The sequence below is a fragment of the Monodon monoceros genome, unplaced genomic scaffold, assembly GCF_005190385.1.
Source record: "Monodon monoceros isolate NGI ecotype Baffin Bay Population unplaced genomic scaffold, NGI_Narwhal_1 Super_Scaffold_2, whole genome shotgun sequence".
Classification (NCBI taxonomy): Eukaryota; Metazoa; Chordata; class Mammalia; order Artiodactyla; family Monodontidae; genus Monodon; species Monodon monoceros.
Window position 1 is genome coordinate 92,708,540 of NW_021703776.1, and position 26,780 is coordinate 92,735,319.

A 26,780-nucleotide genomic window follows, 5' to 3' on the forward strand; every position below is an offset into this window, starting at 1 on the left:
TAACACACCATTGTAAAGCAATTATACTCCAATAAAGATGTTAAAAAAAAAAAAAGAATGAAGGAAAGCAGGTTCATGATCTCTAAGTAGTTTTTCTAGATGTCTGCAGCCTGGGATGCCACAATATCACAGCTCTAGTATTGATCCCTCCAACAAACTGCAGGCTTAGTAGAATTGGACTTGGCGTATATGTGGTTATTTGGTTGACCATGGCCAACATACATATTGGAATCAGCCATTACTAATGCTGTGGTATTAGTTATAGTATGATGGTTTTAGTATTTATGTTAAGAGGTGAGAATGGTCATAACTATGGGCTCATAATTTATATCACTGGTACCTGATGGAATAATAGCAGTGATAATGATGATATTCAACAAAAGTCATTTGGGAAATTGAACTGTGGTCACCAGCTAATGTGGTGTACATGGAAACACACTGTCCTGGGAGAAAATCAAAACATGAGAAAGAAAAATGACAGTTAACCCTAAATTTCTCAATAGCAACTTAAGAAAGGTACAAGTTCTAATTTTGGAAGGGGTAAAAATAATAGGGGTAGTAAAAAAGTATGATTGAACTGAAATGGTAAGTGAAATGCATTCTGATATGTTGTATATTCTAAACTTTTTCATCATGGATAATTCTAATACATGGGTAGAGGAATCTTATTAGTGTATTTCTTCTTATGAGGGGAGGTAAAATGTGTTATAATGACAAAAATCTGAATCTGTAGATCTGAGGCCCTGAGAAAAAAACTGAACAGGGTCGGTGGTAGGTTGCAGGATCAGCCCTACAACTGGTCTAAGGTTCTGTTACAAGACGACTCCCAGGGACAGCTGGGAACTGGCCTTATTCTAATTCTGTAGCATAGAGTTAAGGAAGCATTTGGGCCAGGTTGTCAAGTTAGCCTGAGAAAGCTGAGGGTAATTAAGGAGGACTGTGTTTATGCCTGAGCGTCTCTACGATGCTCTGTAACCGTAGCGTACCCTACATAATGCCAAGACTGATGAGGTTTACTAGCTCAGGTGAGTGGCTCCTTGGCATGTATCCCTCAGTCTATTACTAGATAGTGTTGCTGAACTCTCTGTTTTGTATCTTGATGGCATGGATTTCTTTCTTTACCCTTCAGATCAGTGTTTTCAAACAGTATTTGTAACAACTCATTGGTAGGTTGTAAAATCAAGTTTGTGATGTACAAGCAGCATTGAAAGAAATAGAATAGGATAGAAAATATCAGAATGCCACACATGTAGAAAGGGAAATATAGTTTTGTGAAACCTTTGTGTTCCAGTATTATATACATATATTGGGTTGGCCAAAAATTTCGTTTGGATTTTTCATGACATCTTATGAAAAACCCGAACGAACTTTTTGGCCAATCCAATATTTAGATTGTGACATGTATATATATACATACATATATATGTTTTATATTATGTAAGACAATATAAAAAGTATTACTATTGGTTATAGTCAAAATCTGTAAGGCAGTGTTTTGGTTGACAGAGTGTCTGTGTGTGTTTTCTGTCAGCCTGAACTATTACTGACATATCAATACAGTGGTCATCCCTCTGAAAAAAATCCATACTTTGAGTAGCTCATATGATACTTCATTATTGTTATCATTAAATATTCAGGTAGTTAAGAATTTCTGATGCTATGGCTCACTAGGGAAGAGCTTGTAGCCCCTTCATGTAAGGCATACTCTAAGAGGCACACTTTTTAATTCTAATCCAGGACCATTGACACTGAACCTTTTCTATTTTATGAATGTAAACCTCCCTCCAGGGTGACTGTAATAGTGCCTTATAGTGGAATTCTGATATTTCGCCCTTTTGTATATGTCCCTGAGTCCTCCCTCCTGAAGAGTAAGACTTCTCACTCTTCTGAGTGATTCTGTGCGACCCTTCTGGTGACACACCTTTCCATTCTGGGTGGCTCAGAACCCTTCTGCCTTTGAAACTGAGTCCAAATCCTGCATCTTCTTTGTGACTCAGATCTCTTCTTTCTCTGTGTGACACTGGACACTACTCTATTTGCATTTTGGCAAAGAGCTTCTGAGTTTAGATCATAGATGGAATGTGACAATCCATGTCGTCTCTGAAGAGGACAGACTAACCTGAAAGAGCAGAGAGGGTTTGCTAAATTGTGCTCCACAACAGACTAAACTGGGCAGAGACAAGAGACAGGTACAGAGAAGCAGCAGGTAGAGGTGATTAACAGAGATTTCAAGTTAGCAAGAGAGTGTTCATCCACAGAAAGAACAAAGATCAGGTCTGCCTAATAGCTGACATGCTGAGACTCACTGAGTGCGGGTTTTTGGTTCTGACTGCCACTCAGTTCATTCTGGGAATGCCGGGGAATAGTTTCATGGGTTGGTCAATGGTAGCAGCTGGTTCAAGAACAAGAGAACCTCTTTGTCTGACTTCATCATCACTAACCGGGGTCTCTCCAGGATTGTTCTGCTGTGGATTCTCTTTTTTTTGTGTGTTACGCGGGCCTCTCACTGTTGCGGCCTCTCCCGTTGCGGAGCACAGGCTCCGGATGCACAGGCTCAGCGGCCATGGCCCACGGGCCCAGCCGCTCCGCGGCATGTGGGATCTTCCCGGACCGGGGCACGAACCCGCGTCCCCTGCATCAGCAGGCGGACTCTCAACCACTGCGCCACCAGGGAAGCCCTCTGCTGTGGATTCTCTTGATTGATGGTGTTCTCTGCCAAACTCTACGATGAATAATTTGCAATCATGCAGATAGTGATATTTTCTGCACATTTACAAACCATCTGAGCATTTGGCTTGCCACCTGTCTCAGTGTCTTCTACTGCCTGAAAGTCTCCAGTTTCTCCCATCCTACGTTCCTCTGGCTCAAGTGGAGAGTTTCCAGGTTGGTTGTATGGATGCTGTTGAGTACCCTGCTCTTATCATGTAGCAGTGCCGTCTCTCTGATCCATGAATTTAAGATCTATTCTGTTCTCAGTGGAATTGATGGAACAGGGAATGTGACTGAACCCTTTAGAAAGAAAAGAAATGAATATAAGCTGATCCATGTTCTTGGGACTCTGTGGGACTTCCCTCCCTTAATTGTATCTCTAGCTTCCTACTTTCTGCTCATCCTCTCCCTGGGGAGGCATATGCGGCAGATGCAGCAAAACTTTACGAGCTCCAGATATCCAAGTACTGAGGCCCACAAGAGGGCCATCAAAATCATCCTTTCCTTCTTCTTTCTCTTCCTACTTTACTTTCTTTTCTTTTCAATTTTGACATGCAGTTATTTCTACCAGCAACTGAGGTGATTATGATGACTGGAGAAGTAATTACAATGTTATATCCTGCTGGCTGCTCATATATTCTCATTCTGGGAAATAATAAGCTGAAGCGGATGTTCATGGAGATGCTTTGGTGTGAGCCTGGTCATCTGAAGCCTGGATCCAAGGAACCCGTTTTTCCATAGAGCATCTGCGGGCGCAGGAGGGAGCCTAGGAGTCCTTAGACCTGGCTCAGGATTACAGGGCTCTTCCTTACCCTCCCTTGGCACCACTTCTGTCACATCAGTAGGAGAGACACTACTGCTTCATTCTGTCCCACTCGGGGACACTTCTCATGGCCTCTCCTTCCTTGTATGGTTGTTTTGGAGAGGGTGAAATAGTCTTTGGAAAGTGTCAGTGTGGTAAAACACTCACTATATAGACATGGAGTTGTATTTTAATAACTGTTAGCTCCACATAATGATCTGATTATTAACTTTAACTTAAAGTTTATACTGATAGCAATGTAGTGATCTACAGGGGAAAGAGTAAAAGCATTGCAGTCCCACAGACTTGGATTTGAATTCTGGTTCTGTCCATTTTCCAAGACTTTTTGGCCTTAAGTGAGTTACTTTAATTACCTCTCTTCCCCCTTTTAAAAATGCGGACTGTGATACTGACCTCACAGGGTTTTAGAGATTCATGAGACAATGTGTGCCATCGTTTCAGCTCAGTGTATTGTGTCAGCATGCAGTAGGTGAAGCTGTTAGTGTAACAGACCGTGAATTGTGTGGTAACAGCAATTCCCACAAGAGGCCAGTTTCCACAAATCCACTGTGTAATGACAAGCAGTGGAATGAAAATCAAGACCCTTGGATACTAGGTTCTAATCCAGTCTGGTGGTTAAGTCATTTTACTTCAGTTTCAGTCGTCCTTTGCATTCCTTTATCATTTTGCTAAAGTCAATTTTCAAGTCATTTTTAATTTTTTAGACTGGGCAAAAATCCCAACAGTTTTTTAGTTTGTTTAATTAACCAAGATGCATATCTGCTTTTAAAATTTCAGAGTTTTATAAAAAAAAATATAAGCAGTTTTTGTAAGTATAATCACTTTTATTTTAATAAAATTATGTAGGTATTGATTTCCTTCCTGTCACTGAACAGTGCTGACAAGTCAATGAGAATATTGTTGCTTGAGATCTCAAACTTGTAAACATATTTAGGACACATGGCAATTCTGAATCTGGATTTCTATCACTAATGGGGCTCTCAGGTATAAAGTTTTGGGGCTAAGAATGTGTACCAGACGGCCTGTGTTCAAATCCCAACCCTGCCCTTACAAACTGGGTGACCTTGGGGAAGTTTCTTAACCTCTCTCTATTTCACTTTCCTCATTTGTAAAATGGAAATAGTAATAGTATTTTTTCGATAGGTTGTTGGAAGGAATGAGTGAGTTAACACATGAAAACTGCTTAGAGTCCCACATGGAGTAAATAATCAATAAATACTGCTATTATTATTATTGTTGTTATTTTATGAAGGGGTTACATTCTGACATAGCATGAAAGATCACCACATTACTTGGCATTTTGCCATATGTAACCAAAAATGAATTCTTGGGTTCTGATTTATATATTCATTTTCAAAATTATAGACATTTTCAAAATGTCTTTTGGTCTGTATTGTTTGCTTTCAAATTGATACATACCTCTCGGGGCTGCTAGGAGAATTCCTAATCCTGACATAACTTAAAATTCTCTTTCAAAAAGGTATCTGTTGAAACTTATAAGAATGATTTAATATTCATTCATAATTCACTAAAAAAGAAGGATTCTGAAACGAGTACTTCTGTAATTAATAAAAGTATCTGCTTCTTTTCAGCACAGGGAAGTTTAACGGTGGAATAACCATGCTGTCTCAGTTGGTGTCTGCTTTGTTCACCCTAAAGCCTGCTCTGGGATTCATCCTCACCCACTCTGAACACTCGTTCCTACTTCCTGTCACTTTGACAGCTTCTCTACTTAGCCCTGACTTTCTGATTCTTTAGCCCTTACCTGAGTTCCTGATTCTGCCTTCTGCTTTGGGTGTGGGGATTTTCTTCTCTTTTAGTTGAACATAACATTTTACTAGAGATTTTGGCCTGGCTGTTGTTTGTTTCCTGGTGCCTTTGGCTAACTTCTGAAGGACTCCTCCTCTGACTGAGAAATTTCTCCTGAGGCTCCATGAAATCCTACTCTGATCTAACAGATTCAGATGTGCTGCAGTAAACTTGCTCAAGTTACCAGTACTGTTCATTCCACTGGAGCCTGGAATATGGATGGAAAATGTAGAATTTCCTGATAGGGAGCCTGTTGTGGTAGTCCAATTGGCTGAGTGCAGAGTTTCCTTCCCTGGGAGTAAATGAAATCAGATTCATAGGTGTGGCATTCCCAACCCCTCTCCTGTTTCCGCTTTCAGAGAAATTTGGAGGTGACACATGGAAAAGCTCAGACTTTGTTATGCAACTTCATCAATATGTGGACTTCCCTTAACCAAAGTCTGGGGTGGGAGTGGGGATATGGGTCTGAGTAGTGGGTGGGTTGCCGAGGAAAGGAGTCTTGTTGCTGGAGGCACACTGAAGGGAAGTTTAGCTATTTTGGAGAGGATATGGTCTTCTGAATCTATCAGGGAAAATACTTAATTTGCCAGCTCCTCACCAAGTCCCAGGCCATGGGGAAGAACTACCTAATGCCTCACTCCCATTTTTGAGAAATCCTGGAAGCGGCCATTTTGTTTGTTTTGTTTTGCTTTCAATAAATTAACTTTAGTTGCTAAATCCCTTAAGACTCTTAAATCTAGTTGTTTCATGCACAAAGGACTAGAGCATGGCTTGGTTCCCACACTGTGACCAGGGTCAAAGTATGGGAATGAGAATTGTCCCCACATTTGGAGTCCAGTTACATGTTGGAGCTTGTTCCTAAGCCACGTGTCTGTGCCAAGTGCATCTGTTCTTCGGTGTATTGCATGGGGCTTTAGCACAGGAATCAACAGCAACTTATGACAGTACCTCCTGAAACCTTCCAAGTTTCCACCAGGGCCCCCTACGTTCCATGTCTCGTGGAACTACTCGTTTTTGATACTCTCTGACCTCTTAGGCCAAGTTCATAGCTCCTCACAGTTAATGAGATTGAACCATAGTTTGGTCCCAGGAGGATTATGAATGGAAAACAAACAAACAAAACCAAACTCCCCCCAAAATTACATTCCAACATTTCTTAAACAGTTTCAGAGCCTACCAATGCTCTTTACCTTATACCAATACAATATCCCTGATATTCCCCAGCTGTTGATGAACAGGGCTCTCTAGAGGATCTGCAAGTTGTGTGTGTGATTTTCTTGATTTGGGATAAGTGGAAAGGAAAGTCAATGTTATTTGTTCATAATCTGTGAGAAGTTCTGTTTTAAGAAAGCAAAAGTGACCTTATAAACCTCCAACAAGTGCTGCTGCTGCTTGTATATTATTTTCTGGTATTTCTACATTTTGCTGGACTAGAAAAATGTATAATGTAGTGGCTAAGAATGTTAGTTCTGGAATGACACATTTGGGTTCAAATCCTGACCCCACCACTTGTTAGATGCATGATCTTTGGCAAGTTACTAAACCTCCTTGGACTTCACAGTTTCCTTTGCTATAAAATAGGCATCCTTCATGGGATTGGTGTGAGGATTAAATGTGTAGAAAGTGTTTTAGCAACTAAAGCATAGTAAATGCATAACAAATATCAGCTATTAGTAACCTATCAAGGGTTGAGCTGGAAGTATGTACCTCTTGGAGTCCTACTCTTATGACACTGAATCCATGAAGTTTATTGTTGCTGGTGGTATAAGGGGACATGATATAAGGGAAAGCCTACTGTTTTCAGCCCCCAGGGGATGGTGGAAAGGAGAAGAGGGAGAAAGAAAAGGGATTGCAAGTAGGGTAGGTGAGAGTCCTGGTTTTCCTCCTCTTTGAGGACTGGCTGCAAGCTCCCTGTTTGCAGTCAGTAGGAGCAAAGTACAGGCACAGACTCAGCCTTGAACGCTGCAGGAGAGAAGCGTGGCATGGGGAGGATGTCTCAGAGGTTTTTATTTTTAAATCTGTAGAAGATGAACATTTTTCTGAAGCTATTCTTTGCATTATCCCATTGGATTAAACTCTCCCCTCAACCACAGGTGGAGACTCAGGAGAAAAACTCTAATACTTTTAGACAAAATTAGGAACCTTATTTTTTCTCGACATATCTTAGTTTGCAGAGTGAGTGGATTTTGTTGCCCACACTATAATTAAATTGTCCGTGTAACTTGGTGGAGCTCGCCCAGTGACCAGAGTGATATTTCCAGGTTAACCCTGAAAAATATATTATCAGATGTTCATGAGTAGACTTTCTTGACATGTTCCGTCTAGCCTGGGTATCTGTCTGTTGCCAAATAGGGCACTCACAGCCACAGAGAGGGATGATTGCTGAAGCTTTCTTGGTTGCTCAGGTTTGCACCCTTACTGCTCAGCTGGCAGATCTCTTTGAGAAAGGGATGGGTTCTGGCTACCTGTCAGACGCTGCTGTGATATTTCAGGAATAAATAAATTCCTTACTCCATTTTGATTCTGGATTATCCTGATTCTAGTTCGTTCATTCATACCACAGACATTTATTTAACACTCTCTCTGCACCAAACACTGTACTAGATCAGTTCTTATTCTCAACAGCATTGCATCTAGTGGGTAATAAAGACACAGAAATGAGTATTCCATGTCTACATCATTGAAACAGATGCTTCAGATATGATAAAGCAATCCTCTTATCACCAGAGGGTTCTGGCACAGGTGATCTTTGTCTCTAGATCCCTTTTCTGGCAGCCATGAAAATGTACTGCTCACTTCTCCTGCTGTGGGGAGCAAGGTTGCCTGAGGGCTCCAGCTGCTGAGATCCACACTTCCTGCAGGTTGCTGTCAGCCAGTGATGGAGACTGTGGAGTACTAAGGTAGGTCTGTTCTACTGAGACGTGAGACTCTTCCAACAGGCAATTTTGGCCCAAGGACTCTCCGTCAGCTTGGGTGAACCTTTTTTGGAACTGTGTTGCAGTCTAGGGCTCTTCGTATCCAATTCTTCCTTCTCCCTCCCTTTTTATAGGTGTCAGACCTACATTGCTGTCTGAATACTCTATTCACCTTCCTTTGCTCCCTGCCACCTAAAATCTCTTGAATGTCTAATCCTATTTAAGCCTATGCTTCTTGTCTTTTTAAAAGATATGTTAAGTGTTGTGTTTTCTCAAGTGCACTAGAATTTTGGAAATCATCCCAGATTCTTCCTTCTTCTTCAGCTTTAATATTCATTTGGTCACTAGATCCCTTTGGTTGTACTCTAAAAATTTTTCTCTCAGATGCCCCCCAGTCTCTTTTTCTGCTCTTTTCAGCCCATCAGAGTGACTCCAGCAGGATTTTAACTAGTTTCCTGTTTCCATTTCCATCCCCTTCCAGCAAAGCATTTCCACATTACTGGGATGTGGGCTTCATACAGTGAACATACAATCATGGCGCTCCTCTCTTAAAATCCTGCAGTGAGTCTCCATTGCTTTGGTTAAAGTCCAAATGCCTTAGCTTGGAATGAGAAGCCATTCATCACTTGGCCCCTATTTTCCTATCTGGTTTCATCTTCCAATTCCTTACTTTTTCAAAAGAACCTTGAACTACTTTAGTTCCCAAATGTCCATACTCTTCTAGCTGCTACACTCTTGCATAAGCTGCTTTCTTTGCCTAGAATTCCCTTTCTCACTTACTAGCTTTGTTAAATCCTCTTATCCTTCAAGACCTGTCTCCTCCAGGAAACTTTCTCTGGCTTTCTCAGATAAAGTTAAGGACTTATTCTGTGTGTTTTCCTAAAATGTTAGATCAAATTTGTGTAATGATTATTTATGTCCAAAATCTGTACCTATGGCGTAGATACTTCATGATCTGTCTCTTATTTATCTTTCCAGTTTTATCTGTCACCACTTCTTCCTCTCCTTGCATCCCCCCATTCTTCTGTTTTCTGAATTTACCACACTCTTTGTCACCTCTGAGTCTTCAGGTAGAGTTCTCCCCCTGTTCTAATATCCTTCTCCCTCCCACTGTACCCTTTGTTTTTCCTTATTATAGCACCTAATACACTAATCTAATAGTCTATTTGTCTCTCCCACTATTCTGTGTGTTCTTTGAAGGCAGGTTGGGCTGTGGGTGATTCTTCTTTGTTTCCCCAGCACCTAACGTATAAGGGACTGGCTGATAATAACAATTTATTGAATGAATGAACCAATGAGGGGCGGCCTAGTGTACTGGAAAGAGCTCAGTCTCAGAAAGACGTTCCAACTTAACCACTGATTTTCTGTGACGCTTGGCAGTCACTTACTCTCTTTGATCTTAGTTTTCCTCACCTGTATGTAGAAATAACCAGATCTCCCTCCTAGAAATGTTTTGAAGATTAGCTGAGATTTGTGATGCCTGGTACACTGCTGGGAACATAATAAGCACTCAAAAAAGTCCAAGAAATAAAAGTTTTCTTCTTTCTTCCTCCTAAGCAATAGTGGTACTCTTTTGAAAACAATTCAAAGTTTGTAATTCCTATTGATCCGTGACTGATCTCATTATTTAAAGCCTTCATCAAATAAACTAAGTCACCCTTTTGCTTTGACTGTTTGCCCTAAAACTTTCCCTACAGATCTGCCAGGTAGTGGAGTTTGGACTCCCAGCTGCAGCACACCCACAAGTGAGTCTTCTTGGTTTCCAGTAAGTAGTCAGACTTACAAGACTGTCTTAAGCCACTCTGGCAGCAGTGTACTCAGATGGGTATAGTTCAAGGATCCAGTTCACTAGCAGGGAAGTGTCAGACCTTCTTCTTTTGCAGAGTCCTTGCTGCCAGTTATACAGTTCAGGTGCAAGGAGAAGAGATCCACATTTGGGTAAGGGTGGAAGCTTCCCTAAAATAAACGCCTCATGTCCCAAAGGATCCAATTTCTCTTGTAATAATTTCATAGTCATAGCTCTCAGGGTTGAGCCAAGGGATACACACCTAAGAGTCATCCATCACACTCAAGGAAGCAGGAGGTCTCCGTAAGATATTTATATTTAACTGAAGGTCAAATTCTCATGCAGGGGGAGAAAGGATTTTGTTAACATTTTTTCCATAGTGACCCTTTTAGAAGTAACTTTTAGAAGTAACTTCAGATGGAGCCAGCTTACTCGTTGTTCTCGCTAGCCAACATGATCACATCTTATAGTACCTCCTGCTACCGAGAACCCAACAGCTTGGTATATCAACCTCTGAATTGGGTCTGTTACTGCCCAACACTGGGTTTCCCCCTCTTTTTTGGAACATTTAACACTTTTTCTTTTAATTGAGGTATAGTTGATTTACAATGTTGTGTTACTGGTGTATAGCAAAGTGATTCAGATACATACATATATATATCCATATATCAACATACATATATATATCCATATATCAGCATACATATGTGGGTGTATATATATTCTTTTTCAGGTTTTTTTCCATTATAGTTTATTGCAAGATATTGAATATAGTTCCCTGTGCTATACAGTAGGTCCTTGTTGTTTATCTATTTTATACATAGTAGTGTATATCTGATAATCCCAAACTCCTAATTTATCCCTCCCCTACCTTTCCCCTTTGGTAACCATAAGTTTGTTTCCTATGTCTGTGAGTCTGTTTCTGTTTTGTAAGTTCATTTGTATTGGTTTTTAGATTTCACATGTAAGTGATATCATATGATATTTATCTTTCTCTGTCTGACTTATTTCACTTAGTATGATAATCTCTAGTTTCATCCATGTTGCTGCAAAGGGCATTATTTCATTCTTTTTTTTATGGCTGAGTATTATTCCATTGTATATGTATACACCACGTCTTCTTTATCCATTTATCTGTTGATGGATGTTTAGGTTGCTTCCATGTCTTGGCTATTGTAAATAGTGCTGCTATGAACATTGGGGTACATGTATCTTTTTGAATTAGAGTTTTCTCCAGATATATGCCCAGGAGTGAGATTGCTGGATCATCTGGTAGCTCTATTTTTAGTTGTTTAAGGAACCTCCAGACTTTTTTCATAGTGGCAGCACAACTTACATTCCCACGAACGGTGTACAAGGGGTCCCTTTTCTCCACACCCTATCTAGCATTTGTTATTTGTAGACTTTTTGATGATGTCTCTTCTGACAGGTGTGAGGTGATACCTCATTGTAGTTTTGATTTGCAGTCCTCTGATAATTGGCGATTTTGAGCATTTTTTCATGTGCCTATTAGCCATCTGTATGTCTTCTTTGGAGAAATGTCTATTTAGATCTTCTGCCCATTTTTTTTATTGGGTTGTTTGTTTTTTTGATATTGAGCTGTATGAGCTGTTTGTATATTTTGGAAATTAAGCCTTTGTCAGTCGCATCGTTTGCAAATAGTTTCTCCCAGTCTGTAGGGTCTTTTCATTTTGTTTATGTTTCCCTTTGTTGTGCAAAAGCTTATATGTTTGAAAAGTTCCATTTGTTTATTTTTGCTTTTATTTCTATTGATTTGGGAGACTGACCTAAGAAAACATTGCTATAATTTATGTCAGATAATGTTTTGCCTATGTTCTCTTCTAGGAGTTTTATGACATCATGTCTTATTTTTAAGTCTTTAAGCCCTTTTGAGTTTGTGTGTGTGTGTGTGTGTGTGTGTGTGTGTGTGTGTGTGTGTGTGTATGGTGTGAGGGAGTGTTTCATTGATTTACATGCAGCTGTCCAGCTTTCTCAACACCGCTTGCTGAAGAGACTGTCTTTTCTCCATTTTATATATTCTTGCCTTCTTTGTCGAAGCTTATTGACCATAGGTGTGTGGGTTTATTTCTGGACTCTCTGTTCTGTTCCATTGATCCATATGTCTGTTTTTGTGCCAGTACCATGATGTTTTGATTACCATAGCTTTGTAATATTGTCTAAAGTTTGGGAGGGTTATGCCTCCAGCTTTGTTCTTCTTTCTCAGGATTGCTTTGGCAATTCTGGGTCTTTTTGTGTTTCCGTATAAATTTTAGTATTATTTGTTCTAGTTCTATGAAAAATGTCTTGGGTAATTTGATAGTGATTGCATTAAATCTGTAGATTGCTTTGGGTAGTATGGCCACTTAAGCAATATTAATTCTTCCAATCCAAGAGCCTGGGATATCTTTACATTTCTTTGAATCACCTTCAGTTTCCTTTATCAGTGTTTTATAGTTCTCAGCGTATGTCTTTCATCTCCTTGGTCAGGTTTATTCCTAAGTATTTTTTTGATGTGATTTTAAAAGGGATTTTTTTTTACTTTCCCTTTCTGATATTTCATTATTGGTGTAAAGAAATGCAACCAATTTCTGTATATTAATCTTGTATCCTCTCTTGCTGAATTTGTTTATCAATTCTTTTGTGTGGAGTCCTTAGGGTTTTCTATATATAGTATCATGTCATCTACATATAATGACAATTTTACCTCTTCCCTTCCAATTTGGGTACCTTTTATTTCTTTTTCTTGTCTTTTTCTTGTCTGATTACTGTGGCTAGGACTTCCAGTACTATGTTGAATAGAAGTGGTGAGACTAGGCATCCTTTTCTTTTCCAGATTTTAGTGGGAAGGCTTTCAGCTTTTCACCTTTGAGTATTATGTTGGTTATGTATTTGCTATAAATAGCTTTTATTATGTAGAGATAAGTTCCCTCTATACCCACTTTGGTAAGAGTTTTTATCATGAATGGATGTTGAATTTTATCAAATGCTTTTTCTGTGTCTATTGAGATGGTCATGTGGTTTTTGTCTTTTCTTTTGTTGATGTGGTGTATCACAATAATTGATTTGTGTATGTTGAACCATCCTTGTGACCCTGGGATGAATCCGACTTCATCATGTTTTTATGTGTTGTTGGATTCGGTTTGCTAATATTTTGTTGAGAACTTTTTCATCTATATTCATCAAAGATATTAACGTGTAATTTTCTTTTTTGGCAGTGTCTTTGTCTGGTTTTGGTATCAGGGTGATGGTGGCTTCATAGAATGACTTTGGGAGTGTTCCCTCCTCTTCAGTCTTTTGGAAGAGTTTGAGAAGGATTGGCATAAGTTCTTCTTTGTATGTATTTTAGAATTCCCCAGTGAAGCCATCTGGTCTTGGACTTTTGTTTGCTGGGAGATATTTTTTTTTTATTACAGATTTCTATTTCACTTCTAGTGATCGGTCTGTTCAAATTATCTATTTCTTCTTAATTCAGTTTTGGTGGGCTCTGTGTTTCTAGAAGCTTGTCCATTTCTTCTAGGTTGTCCAATTTGTTGGCATATAATTAATTGTTCATAGTATTCTCTTACGGTTTTTTTGTATTTCTGCAGTGTCAGTTATTCTTCCTCTTTCATTTCTTATTTTGTTTATTTGAGTCCTCTGTCTTTTCTTCTTGGAAAGCCTGGCCAGAGCTTTGTCAATTTTGCTTATCCTTTCAAAAAATAAGCTCTTGGTTTAATTGTTTCTTTTCCTATTTTTTAAAATCTGTATTTTATTTATTTCCTCTCTGATCTTTACTATTATTCCTTCTGCTGACTTTAGGTTTTGTTTGTTCTTCTTTTTCTAATTCTTTTAGGTGGTAGTTTAGGTTATTTGAGATTTTTTTCTTGTTTTTTGAGAAAGGCCTGTATTGCTGTGAACTTCCCTCTTAGGACTGCTGTTGCTGCATCCCATAGATTTTATATGGTTGTATTTTCATTGTTATTTGTCTCAGGTATTTTTTTTAACATCTTTATTAGAGTATAATTGCTTTACAATGGTGTGTTAGTTTCTGCTTTATAACAAAGTGAATCAGTTATACATATACATATGTTCCCATATCTCTTCCCTCTTGCATCTCCCTCCCTACCACCCTCCCTATCCCACCCCTCTAGGTGGTCACAAAGCACCGAGCTGATCTCCCTGTGCTATGCGGCTGCTTCCCACTAGCTAGCTGTTTTATGTTTGGTAGTGTATATATGTCCATGCCACTCTCTCACTTTGTCACAGCTTACCCTTCCCCCTCCCCATATCCTCAAGTCCATTCTCTAATAGGTCTGTGTCTTTTTTCCCATCTTACCCCTATGTTCTTCATGACTTACTTCACTCTGTATGACAGACTCTAGGTCCATCCACCTCACTACAAATAACTCAATTTCATTTCTTTTTATAGCTGAGTAATATTTCATTGTATATATGTGCCACATCTTCTTCATCCATTCATCTGATGATGGACACTTAGGTTGCTTCCATCTCCTGGCTATTGTAAATAGAGCTGCAATGAACATTTTGGTACATGACTCTTTTTGAATTAAGGTTTTCTCAGGGTATATGCCCAGTAGTGGGATTGCTAGGTCATATGGTAGTTCTATTTGTAGTTTTTTAAGGAACCTCCATACTGTTCTCCATAGTGTCTGTACCAATTCACATTCCCACCAGCAGTGCAAGAGTGTTCCCTTTTCTCCACACCCTCTCCAGCATTTATTGTTTCTAGATTTTTTGATGATGGCCATTCTGACTGGTGTGAGATGGTATCTCATTGTAGTTTTGATTTGCATTTCTCTAATGATTAATGATGTTGAGCATTCTTTCATATGTTTGTTGACAATCTGTATATCTTCTTTGGAGAAATGTCTATTTAGGTCTTCTGCCCATTTTTGGATTGTGTTGTTTGTTTTTTTGCTGTTGAGCTGCATGAGCTGCTTGTAAATTGTGGAGATTAATCCTTTGTCAGTTGCTTCATTTGCAAATATTTTCTCCCATTCTGAGGGTTGTCTTTTCGTCTTGTTTATGGTTGCCTTTGCTGTGCAAAAGCTTTTAAGTTTCATTAGGTCCCATTTGTTTATTTTTGGTTTTTATTTTCATTTCTCTAGGAGGTGGGGCAAAAAGGATCTTGCTGTGATTTATGTCGTAGAGTGTTCTGCCTATGTTTTCCTCTAAGAGTTTTATACTCTCTGGCCTTACATTTAGGTCTTTAATCCTGTCTCAGGTATTTTTTAATTTCCTCTTGGATTTCATCACTGACTCTTTTTTTTAAAAAAAAAAATTTGTTATTTGGCTGTGTGGGTCTTAGTTGCGGCATGTGAGATCTGTAGTTGAGGCATGCGTGATCTAGTTCCCTGACCAGGGATTGAACCTGGGCCCCCTGCATTGGGAGCGCAGAGCCTTAGCCACTGGACCACCAGGGAAGTCCTCCATTGGTTTTTTAGTAGCATGTTGTTTAGTCTCCATGTAATCGTTTTTTTCTCATTTTTCTCTCTGTGGTTGATTTCTAGTTTCATGCCGTGTGGTCAGAAAAGATGTTTGAAATACTTTCTATCCTCTTAAATTTGTTGAGGCTTGTTTTGTGTCCTAGTGTGTAGTCTGTCCTAGAGAATGTTCCATGTGCACTTGAAAAGAATGTGTATTCTGTTTCTTTTGAATGTAATGTCCTGAAAGTATCAATTTAGTCTAACTGTTCTATTGTGTCATTTAGGATCTCTGTTGCCTTATTGATTTTCTGTCTAGAAGATCTGTCCGTTGATATGAGCAGGGTGTTAAAGTCTCCTACTGTTATTGTATTCCTATCAGTTTCTCCCTTTATGTCTGTTAGCATTCGTCTTATGTGTTTAGCTGTTCCTATATTGGGTGCATATATATTAACGAATGTAATATCCTCCTCTTGTGTTGATCTTTTTATCATTATAGAGTGTCTTTCCTTCTATTTCTTCATGGCCTTGGTTTTAAAGTCTATTTTGTCTGATAGGAGTATTGCAACCCTCTTTTATTGTCATTTCCATTGCATGAACTATCTTCTTCCATCCCCTCACTTTCAATCTATCTGTGTCCTTCGCCCTAAAGTAGGTCTCCTGTAGGCAGCATATTGTAGGCTATTGTTTTATTATCAGATCTGCCATTCTCTGTCTTTTGATTGGAGTATTTAGTCCATTGACATTTGAGTAATTATTGATAGATAATTATTGCCATTTTAAACCTTGTTTTGCAGTCGATTTTATATTTCTTCTTTGTTCCTTTGTTTTTCTTTTTTGTTTTTCCTTTTGTGTTTTGAAGGTTTTCTTTGTATTATGCTTGAGTTCTTTTCTTTTTGGTTTTTGTGAATCCATTGTATGTTTTTGATTTGTAACCACAAACTCTGGTTTTCAAGTATGGAACATTTAATTCTTATATCTTACTCCATATTGTTTATTCTGTTTAAATGTGGTAGTTATAATATTTTAACTTAATTACTTCAATGTAGTAATCTATTTTGTAGATAGTTAAGTAGAGATATGTGCTCTGATATAATCTTTGCTTTAACTGTTGCCTTGCTTACTCACTCTGTGTTACTTCTTTGATCTGGGCATGCCTCTGTCAGTGCCCATTAGTTTTGTACAGAAAGCTAGGTTCTAGATCAGGGAGTTCCTCCAGGCTTGCCTTCCTGTCGTCTTTCTTAAAGAGCCTCAGGAATTTACTCTTCTCTTCTGGACCTGGTAATTTTCATATCTTAGCTCCTTCTTCTTATCTGTTCCTATTTGGATTTGGTAATAAGACTTTGTATGCATTACCTTGCTGCTAGTTTGGTAACCTACATGTGGCTGCATCCAGGATTGTGGCTTGGCTTCACCCAACTGCTGGAGTAGGTAAGAGTATCATACTCTTGCACTCACTCATGGTCTTTGAGAATGTAATTTGCCAGGCATATTGTACCCTTTACTACCTAAGAAACTACAGGGAAATCGGGCAGTGATATGACTATCTATTTTGCCCACAAAACTATAACTGAAACATTACTGTGTATCTAGTACCAGAATACTTTGATTGGCAGTTAAATGCCTGAGAGAAAGTAGCCACATGTGTTCTAAGCATAAACCAGGTCTATAAAGGAAACACATGAAATGGCTGACATTTCTTTTCCAAGAAAAAGCAGATCACAGCAAATTATTATGACACAAGTCTATATAGGTGCCTGGGGAAGAAATGAAAGTAAAAGAATCATCATGAAAGGGTGAAACTAGTTGAAAAAGGCTTTCTCCAGGAGGTGTGGGGTTCTTGAACTTAATCTATTAGATAACTGTAAATTGCTATAGATGCTAAGGGTTGAAAGAATAAAATTGGCATGGCCAGAATGACAGATGGAGAAAATGGTTGCAACATCAACAGATGAGAGGAGAGAGAGAGAAGTTGGATTTGGGTAATCCGTGCTTTTGTGGTTGGGGTAGTGGATGGGTAGGAGGGAGGCATGAGAATTCCCACCATGTTCTGGGGTTGCTATTAAGAAAAGCTGCATTCACTGTGAAACAAACATGCTGGACTGGAACTCAGTCGTTTGCTTTTGAAGTCCTTGGAGCCTGCCATAATTCCTCGCTCTAGCTTTCCTTCTCTTGGAGAAGTGGACTCCCAGGTTCACCTTGGCTGTTTTAATTAGGCATTTCTAGGGAAAACAGGATATGAATGAAGAAATAGTAATGCAATCCTTGGAAGATTTGCATCTCAGTAAAGCAGCTGGCTCTTAGACCACTGATTGCTCGTTTGTCACACTGGGGAAAATTAAAAAAGGAAGTATCTTTCCCGGCTTGGTACTGGTGCCTACTTGTACCTTTCAGTATTTTTCCTGCTCCCAGCATCAACACCGCAACTGCTGAATCCTCAGTGACTAAAGACACTTCAGACATTCTTTTCTCTTTCTGTTATTGTCTCAGTGATTTTGACTTTTGTAGGACTCATCGTGAATCTCTTTATTGTAGTAGTCAGTTACAATACTTGGGTCAAAAGCCACAGAATCTCCTCTTCTGATAGACTCCTGTTCAGCTTGGGCATCACCAGGTTTCTTATACTGGGACTGAATGCTGTTTTCTTCATCTCTGCAAATATGGAAAGGTCAGTCTACATATCCATTTTTTTTTTCCTGTCATGTTGGATGTTTTTGGACTCTAATAGTCTTTGGTTTGTAACCTTGCTCAATGCCTTGTACTGTGTGAAGATTGCTAACTACCAACACTCACTGCTTCTCCTGCTGAAACAAAATCTCTCCCCCAAGATGCCCTGGCTGCTGCTGGTCTGTATGCTGATTTCTGTCTCCACCACTCTCCTGTATGTTGTGCTCAGACAGAAAGCACCCCCTTCTGAATTTGTGGCTGGGAGAAATGACACAGTATTTGACATCACTGAGGGAATCTTGTCTTTGGTGACCCCTTTGGTCTTGAGCTCATTTCTCCAATTCATCATTAATGTGACTTCTGCTTCTTTGTTAATCAGTTCCTTGAGGAGACGTATACAGACGATGCAGAGAAATGCAGCTGTTCTTTGGAATCCTCAGACTGAGACTCCTGTGGGTGCTCTGAAGCTGATGATATACTTCCTCATACTCTACATTCTGTATTCAATTGCTTCCCTGCTCCATTATGTCTCTTCTTCTGTAGGGGTGGATTTGGGAGCCAAGTCCATTTATGTTATCATTTCCACCATTTACCCTCCGGGACGTTCTGTTCTCATTATTCTCACACATCCTAAACTGAAAACAAAGCAAAGAAGATTCTTCGTTTCAATAAATAGTGGAATTTCAATAATCAATGGTGGCTAGAGTCACCTCGTGGGGCGCAAGATTTTGTTGGCAGTTTTCCCAGCTATCTGAGGAATTCATTTTTGGAATTGCTGATCTGACTCCCTAGGCCTTTAAGTGCCTGTATTTCAATTCATTCGACAGTATATTTTTGCTAATATTTTAAAAGTAGGCACTTTCTGTAAGAAACTTGTTTGAAGCATCGCTTATCATGTATTTTGCATGGGCGTTGCATACCTGGATCATGGAAGTCATCACACTGTTCCATGGCTACTGAAGTTTAATGGGAAGTTCCCCAAAATAAAGCAATACATTAGAGGGCACATCATTAGTTAAATTTTTGAGGTTTAGCTGAGGAGCCCTGGGTAAGGGATCAGCAGTGGGTAAGTGGTCATCAGGAGCCATTAGACTGGCTTAAAGCGTGGCAAGAGGGTGCAAAGAGAAAAAGAGGAAAGGAAAGTTTCAGAGAGAAAAGGGAGGGAAGAGAAACGTCAAAGGAAATAGGTGTACATTGTGTCAGATGCATAGAAAAAGGGTCCTCAACTTGCTGAGGGACAGTAAGTGAGGTATTACTACCAAGAAACTCTAGGACTGAATTTCTAGGTTTGTTCTGGAAAGAAGGGAAGGGCCAGAGTTGATGAGTGGAGGGAAGTGGTTAGGATTGAAGAAGCCCAATCCAGGATGGTTTCAAGGATCTTCAAATCCAGGGAGCCAAATTCAAAAGCATGTGCCAAAAAGTGAAATTAACACAATCTGAGTGCCCCTTTACAAAAGATTGTACCCTTCATATGATATGGAATTCAGTAGAAAGCCAAGAGGAGTCATTGGACTGGTGGTGGGAACACCTGACTTTTGGTGAATTTATGTCATCTCTGTGTGAATTTATGCACTGAGATTTATGGGCACTGCACAGTTCTCCAAAATGCTGAGCTTTTTGTTTATTTGTTTGGAACAGCAGGACTATGGCTACAGAGGAATAGGAATCTGAAGATGGCATATTGATGTTTTGAAATGGGAATTGGGAAATAATAATTTATATAGTTTTTTTAGTGTTTATAAGATATGTAATATTTACACATCACAAAATAAATAATCTTATTAAAATAACATTCTCTTTATTGAAAAAGACCCCGAGAAATCTCCAAATTTTACAATTTACCTGATATTTCTCATTCCAGCCACCAGAATCCTGACTACAGTATTCAGTAAAGAACCAATAGTTTATACTACAAAACCTGGAGGTATTCATCATGTTAGAATCTGAAAATTAGGAGATAAAAGGATTGCTGAGAGCAATTAAATGTACACTGCGACATAAGAACTCTAAATGCATAGCAGAAGCCCTCATGGACCCCAGTATCTGTTCTTTTCCCCTCTCTTCTAAATGCATAGCAGAAGCCCTCATGGACCCCAGTATCTGTTCTTTTCCCCTCTCTTAAATAGTTAACAGAATTTTTAGCTACTTGGAGTTTTTGGCAGCTAATTACATTTTACAGCTTTTTCTTATAAGTAGGTATTGCCGTGATTTCTAGGTGGCACCCCCAGAACAGGTATATGCATTCCCTTCTTTTCCCTTCTCCTCTTCCTATGGGCTGGAATGCCGATATAATGATTGGCCATCTTGCACCACACAGATGAGGTGACTGCCTGGGGATAGTGGAGCAGTTATGCATCCTCGAGTTGGCTGTATGGTTCCCGGAGCTGCCATACCTCAACTCCAGGACCATTCATGAAAAATAAACATCTCCATTCTTTCCGACTCTGTAGTTTGGTGTTTCTATTGCCTTTTACTCAAATAATTTATGCTATACCATAGATATGTACAATAGTGTATATCTGTATGATGAAGTAGTGTGTATTTAGCATTTTATAGTCAAAGAACATTTTTATATGACCTGATAAAATACTTATTACTACTAAGTGAAATAAAAACATGTATATGCAAAGAAAATTGAAAACAGCAATTATTTTTAGGTAGAAAGTTTTGAGTAATTTTTTCCCCCATTTTCCAAGTTTTCTATGATGAACATGTATCTCTTTTGTAATCAGAAAAAAACACATACTTTAAAATATTAACAGGAAGTGTCCGTCTGTCTGTCTAAATGATCAGTGGGGTCTTCTGATGTCAAACTCCTGTCTCTCCTCACTAAGAAAGGCTGAGTGAATAACCATTCTCCTGCTTTGTCTGGGTTCTTTTTCTAGTATTGACAAAGTTCTGCTGATTCATTTCTTGAGTGTCTTATATTGTATTCATTTATTTCCCATTTGGACTGGATGTGTTGTTTTTGTATTAGGACTGTTTTGCTGTTTGAAGATCTTGAGTCTTTGCTTAGACACTTGCCTAAAGTCTTTCTTGGGCACAGTTTTTTAGCAATGCTGTGGGTTTGGAGTTTTGCTGGTTCCAATATGTTCTGCCACTAAGTAATTATTAATCAGGAATTTAAACATTGTTTTGGAGTTTATTTCTTCAAAATATGATAACTTACAGGCTCTCTAATATATATATGCCATATCCTGCCTCTCCCTAAATTCTCTGCCTATTCAGGAAAGGGAGGGATGTTTAAAACTCTTTGCTGAGAAGAGTCACTTTCTGAAATGAAGGGCAGGCACGAGGGCAGTGTCCGTATAACATCCTGAAACATTCTCTGTGGTAGCTATAACTGGAAGCATTGTTATTTAACTGTTAACTGCTACAAGTCAAATTATTGTCTGGGCTACATTTTCACATGTTATTTTATTGGTTCCTCACAATTTCTTTGGTAATATAGATACATATTATACCCAGTATATGGATGAGAAAATTGAGGTACAAACAAGTTAAGTAAATGGCTCACAATAGTAAAACTAGGAGAGGGTAGATGCAAGGCTCCAATTCGTCTTCTGATTCTAAAATCCACTTATTTTCCCACTGTATCAGAAGATGAGTGGAAAGATGTAGGGACAGAGTAGAATCATGCCCAATTATAAAGCTTTATTTTCTAGGACAAGAAGAAAATATTCAAAATGATGTCTGAAGCAGGATGTATCCAGCCTGAAAATCCATGCTGGGCTGCTAAGATATCTCTCTCTCTCTCTCTCTATCTATCTATCTAAGAGAGAGAGGTAGGGGAGGTATGAAAATCTTGCGGGTGCTTAGTTTCTTTCTGAAATAATTATCATGGGGTACTGTAGACGCTGGGTTTTTAGGCCCTGAAATTTATGTGAGATATATTTTTTAAACAACAAGTAGGAACATTAAAGAAGAAACCATTTTAAAATTTCTTTTGAATACTGCTACTTGGGAAGGAGTAGAAAGAGGGTGGGAAAGTAGATACAGTTCATGTGAGAAGTAAAGGAAATTCTTGGCCATTTCAAGTATTTTAAAAGTTTCTTTATATTGCCTAAGTTTCACTTAAACATATGTGACTTTGGGTTTCCCTGATCATTGTTACCAGCATTCTGTTGAGCCATTTTCAGTTGTTCCAGCTGTTAAAAAAGAAAAAAAACACTAACAAAGAAAGAAGGGATTAAGAGGAAGAAGGCAGTAGTGTTGTAAAGCATAAATTGATTGTAACTTTTAAGATAGCCTCAAATGCCAGGGTCTTCTGGTAAAACTGAAGCTTACTGAAAGCGTTTAAAATAAGTTTCCCAATAATGTTCTTTTTTATAAGTTAAAGCTGGAGATGGATCCTCTAATCTAGCCCACTGCTTCTAAGAGAGAGCTGGAGGTGCGAGGGCTTTCTTTCAAATTTTGTATGCCCTGCCTCCCATTCTTCCTGGGTGTGGGAGTAGAAGGTAGAAGTGGTAGTTTGACAAAACTCCCTAAGGATTAGATAACTGGCCCCTGGCCAGTTTTATTCCTTGAGTGAAAAAGGATGAAAAGAAACTCCATGGATGTGTGAGAATTTGCCTGGCATGGAAATTAACAAGTAGGTGATAGGAGTTAATGGAGGTTAGGGTGGGGAGAGGGGAGGACCGCACACCATCCTCCCCAAGCAGTTGGGGTAGGTATAAGTTCAGTCTTCTGGGGGAGCACCAGTAGTAACATCACGTCAGAACAGCTAGCTTGCTCTTTGGATTATGGCTGTGGGATATATAGGGTCTGGGAAGAAAGGCAGGACTGTAACTCTGTCAGTAGGAACGAACACGAGGCCCTGGGTAATGGCTCCATGTGTGTACAGCTTGCTTGCAAATGAGGTGTCTGAACACAGGTACATCCTTGATTTGTTTGATAATCTTTCTGACCTATTTTAAATACAGAAAATTATCTGTCTCAGTTTTGCTGCTTTCATAGTTGGGACAATGACTATATAATGATCTGAATTCAGGGATATCAAGAGAAGAAATACTTAAATATATTGATATTACTCAGAAAAATCTATCTAACTCCCATCTTCCCCTCTGTATCTTTGACTTCTCTGTCTGTTTTTAAAGCCCTGTCATAATCAGGCTCCTATCTTTACTCTTGCTTTCCAGAAATTCTGGAATTGTGCAGAGCTTACCACCTTCCTTCAGAAGCACCAACCCAGTTCATGTATTTGCATACTGTGAATAACAGCAGACTTCAGCTGCTCTCCTACTTTATTGACAGGAGTGAATATGGAGAGAAATCACCAAGGAAGGAAAGAAAAATACTAACATTAATTTCTAGGAACCAGGCTAGGTAATTTCATACGTCCTTTTATCATCACAATAGCCCTGTGAGGTAAGCATTATTATCAAAACTTTTATAAAGAGAAACCAGGAGCCCTGAGAGGTTAATTGACTTGTCTAAGGACCTAGCTACATTATAACTGGTTGAGTTGGGAAGTAAACCCAAATCTGTCTGACTCTGAAGCATGTTGCCTTTCTATGAGTGGCCACAAGTGCCCCTATTTGAATTCCCCTTACACGGAGCTGGTCATGTGGTTTGTGTCCCATTGAGGGTTGGTGCTAGCATGAAACTGTGGACACTTTGCTTCGGATGAGCAGATATCCAGAAAGCCCTGTCTGCCATCTCTTGTTGCTCGACTCTTCTCAGCATGATCTTGCGATGTTAGGAGAAAACCTCCACCTCCCAAACCTCCTCTAGAAAAGCACAATCCTCAAATTGTTAAAAATGTAATTTTCCTGCAAACAGCCTTATGTAACTGAGTTTTACATAACTTTTCAAAAATAACGTTTTAATTTTTAATTTTATTTTATGTCATAGAAAAGTTGCAAAGAGAGTATGTAGCGGTCCCATATTCCCCTCTCTCAGCTTTTCTGATGTTAATAGCTTACATAACCTAGTACATTTGTTAAAACTAAGAAACCAGCAATCACACAGTAACTGTTAACTAAACTACAGACTTCATTCACATATTACCAGTTTTCCCACACGTGTTCTTTTTCTGTTCCAAGAATCCAGGATCTCACATTGCGTTTAGTTGTCAGATAGTTTTAGTCTCCTCTGGTCTGCGATGTTTCTCAGTCTTTCCTTGTTTTTCATGACCTTGACAGCTTTGAAGATTACTGTTCAGGCATTTTATAAAATGTCTCTTAATCTGGGTTTCTCTGATGTTTTTCTCACAGTTAGACTGGAGTTGAGGGCCTTTAGGGAAGAGTACAACAGAGGTGAAGCACCCTTCTCATCACATCACATCAGGGGTACATGATGTCATTGTGACTTATCATTGGTCCTGTTAACCTGGATTGCTTGATTAAGGTGGTGTCTGCCAGGTTTCTCCACTGCCTGGTTACTCTACTTCCCTTTCCAGACATTCTTGTTTAGAAGTAACTCTCTAAGTCCAGCTTATTCTCAAGGGAAGGGGCATTAAGCCGTGCTTCCTAGAGGGTCTCCCAAATCTTGTCTACTTACTTCTCATCCCAAATTTTCATACTTACGGAAGCAGAGAAAATAGCTCCAGCTTTCTTATCTGCCAGGTCCCCTCACTACCATTTACTTTTTCTACCCCAGCAATGCTGCTGCTGCTTATACTCTTATCGTGATCCTTGCCGCATGCAGGCCATGGAGGGTGGAGTTTGGCACTTCATCCTCCCTGCAAATACCTGAATTCCAGTACCCAAGAGGTGGTACTGACCCAGTGAGCAAGAACTCCACCTCTTCATAAAGTGGTGGGGAAGAAGCTGGAAAGACGATGAATATGTGTACATTTATAGCTTTTGTTCCTATTACACGTGCCAATTAATAACATGCTTAATTTTCTCAATTTCTGAATTTTTAGACACATGCTGTACATTAAGAGAAGAATTAATTTGCTCAGGTTAGCAGTTGCTACAGAAGAGTTGCCTTCTAGATGCCATCTAGTGGCAATGTAGGCACAATTTGGGGCGGCATTAGAAAAGTCTATGTCCAGGAATACAAAATGTTTGAGTCCCTGAGATATGTCAGATGTAGAATAGGAGATGGAGCTGTACTTAGTCTGGCAACTTGTGGGGGGAAGGCATTTTTTTGGATGAAAGTGGCAGACCTTAGTCTTTGAAACCAAAGTCCCTTAGCTGCTGCTTCCTCCTTCATGTGGCTTTTATGCCTTGGCTAGCCTCTCTGCCATCATCTCCAGCTCTTCCCCCTCGGAGCCCACCACTGGCTCATCCCTGAGACACGATGGCTACACGTCCCTCTGTTCTGTCATAATGGTCACAAGGAATCAGACCTGTTGAAGGTGTCCACGACATGGGAGAAAGATCTAGTCAGCCCTTACTCTAGAGAATTGCCAACAGTAAAATTAACTTCCTGTAAAATTGTCAAGTTAATTAAATTTTTGTTCTCAATTCTCCTTCTCATTTCTTCTTTAATTTTGAAATAAAATGAGAGAGTAACATGCAAAATAGAATAGAAACCAGAGCTATTGCTCTCTAAGCAACGCAAAGTGCTTATTTTAGTAAACTCCAGAAGTCAAAACAGTTCTCATGTTTTGCATGGACAGGATCACATTTTTCTGAATTATTGCAGGTAATCCATTTCTCTTTGCCAGTAGAGACTGTGTATCCCCTGATGAGATGAAGTAGAAAATAGGTATAATTTTGAGATAATGTGTGTGAAGAAAAAGATGAACCTGTGCATTAATTGCTAGACATTTTTTAGACAAACATTATTCTTATTAGAATTAACTAATTATCTCAGTTCTCTACGTGGTTTAGCCTTTCTTAGCACCACTTGTAAAGCAGCCCGTCAAGAAACCATCTTTATATTTCTAGTGATTTTTTTTTTTTCTTTGAGCCCAGACCAGGCTTTCTGGATACACGTCAGTTGGCTGCTATGCTTTGCATGAAGTTCCACTGCTCAGGACCTCAAGTGCGGCAGGGTGGGAGAGAAGGGCAGTTTTGTTTGCCATCCAAAAGTCACCGTAGAAGCCTTGCTCTTGGAGAGGTTTATGCCTCATCCAAGTTTTCTGGCCAGTGGCAGTTATGACCTTCCCCTCTGCCTCTCCACAGCTGCAGGCAGAGTTCTCAGGCTCCAGGCCCTCAGCTGGGTGGGGTGGTGCACAATGTGTGCACCCTGGAAGCAGGGCCTGCTCCCTGCTGTGTTCCTGTGCCTCCTCCACTGCCTGGCACATGGTAAGCGCTCTGCACATCTTACCTAATGAATAGAAATCCTGTCCCACAAGCTATTATATTACTAGTAGAACAGCTGAGGCCCAGAGAGGGTGCTGGCTTGATTGCAGCTTCATAGAGTGCCCAAGGCAGCGCTGGCACCTGGAACAGAACCTTTTTACTACACCCGTGCTGCCTTCCTAAGAAGCCTGGCCTTTCTCCTTCTTTCCAATCCAATTCCACTTTCTTCTCACTTCCTCATAGTTATTTCTAGCCTGTTTTGAACACTGTACTGGTTTTCTATTTTTGTGAAGCAAGACAAATTTAGCAGCTTAAAACAACATCCATTTATTATGTCACAGTTTCTGTGGATCAAGACTCCTGGCACAGCCTACATGGGTCCTCTGTGTAGCGTCTCACAGGCTGCAGTTAAGATGTTGGCTGGGCTGTGTTCCTTCTGGGGCTGTGTTC

At 39.6% G+C, this 26,780-nt stretch overlaps 3 protein-coding genes across 3 annotated transcripts in view; all 3 read left to right on the forward strand.

Annotated features, from left to right (window-relative positions):
- The window catches only part of MGAM (maltase-glucoamylase), a 221,947-nt gene that overhangs the window by 18,463 nt on the left and 176,704 nt on the right, over positions 1-26,780 (forward strand). The gene's annotated exons all lie outside the window — the stretch shown is intronic.
- Positions 995-3,450, forward strand: TAS2R3 (taste 2 receptor member 3). The gene is given in 3 exon segments (XM_029233073.1): positions 995-1,025; positions 2,751-3,281; positions 3,284-3,450. Coding segments are annotated over 3 exon segments (729 nt in total).
- TAS2R4 (taste 2 receptor member 4) lies at positions 7,717-18,808 on the forward strand. Its single transcript, XM_029233074.1, is given in 5 exon segments — positions 7,717-7,821; positions 9,954-10,021; positions 10,140-10,194; positions 17,925-18,774; positions 18,777-18,808. Coding segments are annotated over 5 exon segments (1,110 nt in total).